The 2,550-nt window shown below is 48.7% G+C and overlaps 1 protein-coding gene across 1 annotated transcript in view; it reads right to left on the reverse strand.

Annotated features, from left to right (window-relative positions):
• Positions 1-243: 243 nt before the first annotated feature.
• The window catches only part of NAT9 (N-acetyltransferase 9 (GCN5-related, putative)), a 2,698-nt gene continuing 391 nt past the window's right edge, over positions 244-2,550 (reverse strand). The window contains exons 2-6 of the mRNA XM_010012630.1: positions 2,002-2,111; positions 1,006-1,140; positions 744-803; positions 476-570; positions 244-390 (exon numbers count right to left, since the gene is read on the reverse strand). Coding sequence (XP_010010932.1) covers positions 244-390; positions 476-570; positions 744-803; positions 1,006-1,140; positions 2,002-2,111 — 547 coding nt within the window. The remainder of the gene's footprint in view (positions 391-475; positions 571-743; positions 804-1,005; positions 1,141-2,001; positions 2,112-2,550) is intronic.

Consider the following 2,550-nt stretch of genomic DNA (forward strand, 5'->3'; position numbering starts at 1 on the left):
GCATGTTGAGGTTAGAGTCATTCCTAGTCAAGCCTGTGAATTAGTGGCTGTTCTCCAGGTCCCAATTTCAGGCAGTAATCCTGGCTGGTTCAACAAGGTGCAAAGTTAACAAGATGACAAAGTAACCAGAGAGACATTAAAACAGTCAAGCTCAGTGCTGGCTCACTGGTGTCCCCCACACCCAGAGCTCACAACAGCGTCCAGCTCCTCCCTGGAAACAAGGCCAGGGTCTGGATGTGTCCATCAGGTCTCTAGCACCTCAGCTGGCAGCTTCAGTTCAACGTAGCTCTTCTCCTCCACGTGGTTTGTCTGTTCCAGGAGCCATCGTCTTTCCTGGTCACTGACCTCCAGCCTCAGCATCACCTCCTGGAAAACGCTGTTCACAGCAACCTGTATCACACAGAGGGAAAGCAGCTCAATCCCAGCCTCAGGACTAACTCTCTTCACCTTCTCTGGGTAGAAGAATGGCTCTTACCTCTTTAAAATGAAGTTTTTTGAACATGCAGATGCTGGCGTCATTCTCCTGACCAATCTTAGCCTCAAATTTGGTGATCCCCAGGTTTCTCACTCCTGCAAGAGAAATCAGAAGCATTTCTGTTACCTGCTTGGCTGCAACATCTATGAAAGTATTCAATTTCTGGGGCAGAGGCAGGCCTTAATACCCTGGCTGTGTCACTGGGACTATGCGCTTCTAGATCATATCCTGACTGTACTCCCATTCCTGTGCACTGAGCCAACCTTACCATAGGACATCATCATCAGAGTTGCCTCCTTGCCAAATCCTCTGCCTCGGTAGCTGGGCTCTGAAAGAGACAGCCACAGAAGTCAGCATCCACTTGGGTGAGACACTTTGCAGAAGAGACTGTGACCTGGGACCAGCAAAGGATGCTGCTCAGGAGTGAACAGCCACAGTAAAGCAATGAGACTAAAAAGCTGCTGTACACAACATCTGCAGCTGGCTTTAGCCATGGCAACAAAGGTACAAGCTATGAAGCAGAACTTGACCTGCAATCATAATTTCAATCTCAGCCAAAGTTGGATCCTCAGGGTCAGTGAGGAAGAGGTTCACATCTCCCACCATGCAGTCCTCATCCGCCTGCCCGGGCCACCGCTCCGCGTCCAGCACAATGAAGGTACATTCTGGGGAAAACAAAACCATAGCAGAGTTTTCAGGGCACAAATTACTGAAGGATGAAACTAAAGGCATGCAATGGACAGAGGAACAACAGTTTTCCATGTGTTCACAGTGAGGAAAAGCTTATAACTGAGCTTCCCATACCAACTGTGCCTGCTCTCATCCATAGAGATGTAGAGACCCCTTCTAAGGGTGGTGCAGGCACCAAGACCAGAAACAGCCTGTTTAAGGAGAATGGAAACTTTCAGCCTGTGTCTGAGGTCTCCCTGCCTTGTCTCACTCAGCAGCAAGTTCAGGCAAAGAACTGTTTGGTGCACCAGAGACTGAGACCTAATGATTCATCTAGTCTGTATTATTGCTGCTTTGAGTAAGGCTTCTAATGCCAGCTAAGAAAAATGCTCCACACTGAGGTCTTTGTCAGCATCAGTATTTTCTAGCTCGCTGTATTTCTACCAGGTTTTTATGGGCAGTGATTCACTACCTGTAGGAGAGCCAGGGAACCAATTCCAGCACACCTCAACCAGGTAATTCTAGAGCAGTTCAATTTCTCAAGGAAAAGTACGACTCCTTTCTACCTTTTTATGATGATCAGACCTGGGGAGCTTTGACTGTTCAGAAGCAGCTCAGCACATAAAGCAGTGGGAAATAAATCACTGTAATCTCTGAAAAACTGCATAAAAAGGACATCAGCAGCCCCGACACTCTCTAATTCCTGAGCATAGGCCAGCTATAAACAGAAAACCAGTTCAAAGCAAGTAGAACCCACTCACCGGGTGCTCTCAGCCCACTGTGGGTCCTTCAAAGGACCGAAGGGACCTGCTCCCCACTCCCTCCCACCCACCCTCAGAGGTGTTTAAGGTCCTCACTGTCTGCGTCGTCCCTCCAGCTGCACTGCATCTCATACTCCTGCTCCAGGCTGAGGGGTTCAGAGGCTGTCAGGCGCTGCAGCTCCTCTGACTGCATCCACTCGTGGTACCTGCCAACGGGACCCACAACCACATCACTGCCTGAGCTACAGCATCACAGTCTGATTTCCACAAATGCTCTGAGGATTAGACTGTCATAAACTGGTTCTAGAAACACCAGCCTGGCATTTATGGCCTCCACAAGCCTCTCTCCCTCGTCTAACACAGGAATTGGTGTTCTTTGTGGAAATATAGCAGGTTGGGCCATCCTGTGGCTTTGTCTGAAGAGTGACTGATGTTTTTAAAAGCCCTGAGCACTGAGTTCCAGCGCATTTCATCCCATCTGAGATTGATAAAGCAGCTCCTGGCCACTGACAAAAAGACTAATACTGGCATCTTTGTGCTGAGGCTGCAGCTGCCTGGGTCAGCACTGTACAAATTGCCTTCATGCCTGCTTCTAATTTATCAATCCATCTGGCTTTACACATTGGAGTTTTGTTCTTCCATTGG

The sequence above is a fragment of the Nestor notabilis genome, unplaced genomic scaffold (assembly GCF_000696875.1).
Source record: "Nestor notabilis isolate BGI_N333 unplaced genomic scaffold, ASM69687v1 scaffold18864, whole genome shotgun sequence".
Lineage (NCBI taxonomy): Eukaryota > Metazoa > Chordata > Aves > Psittaciformes > Psittacidae > Nestor > Nestor notabilis.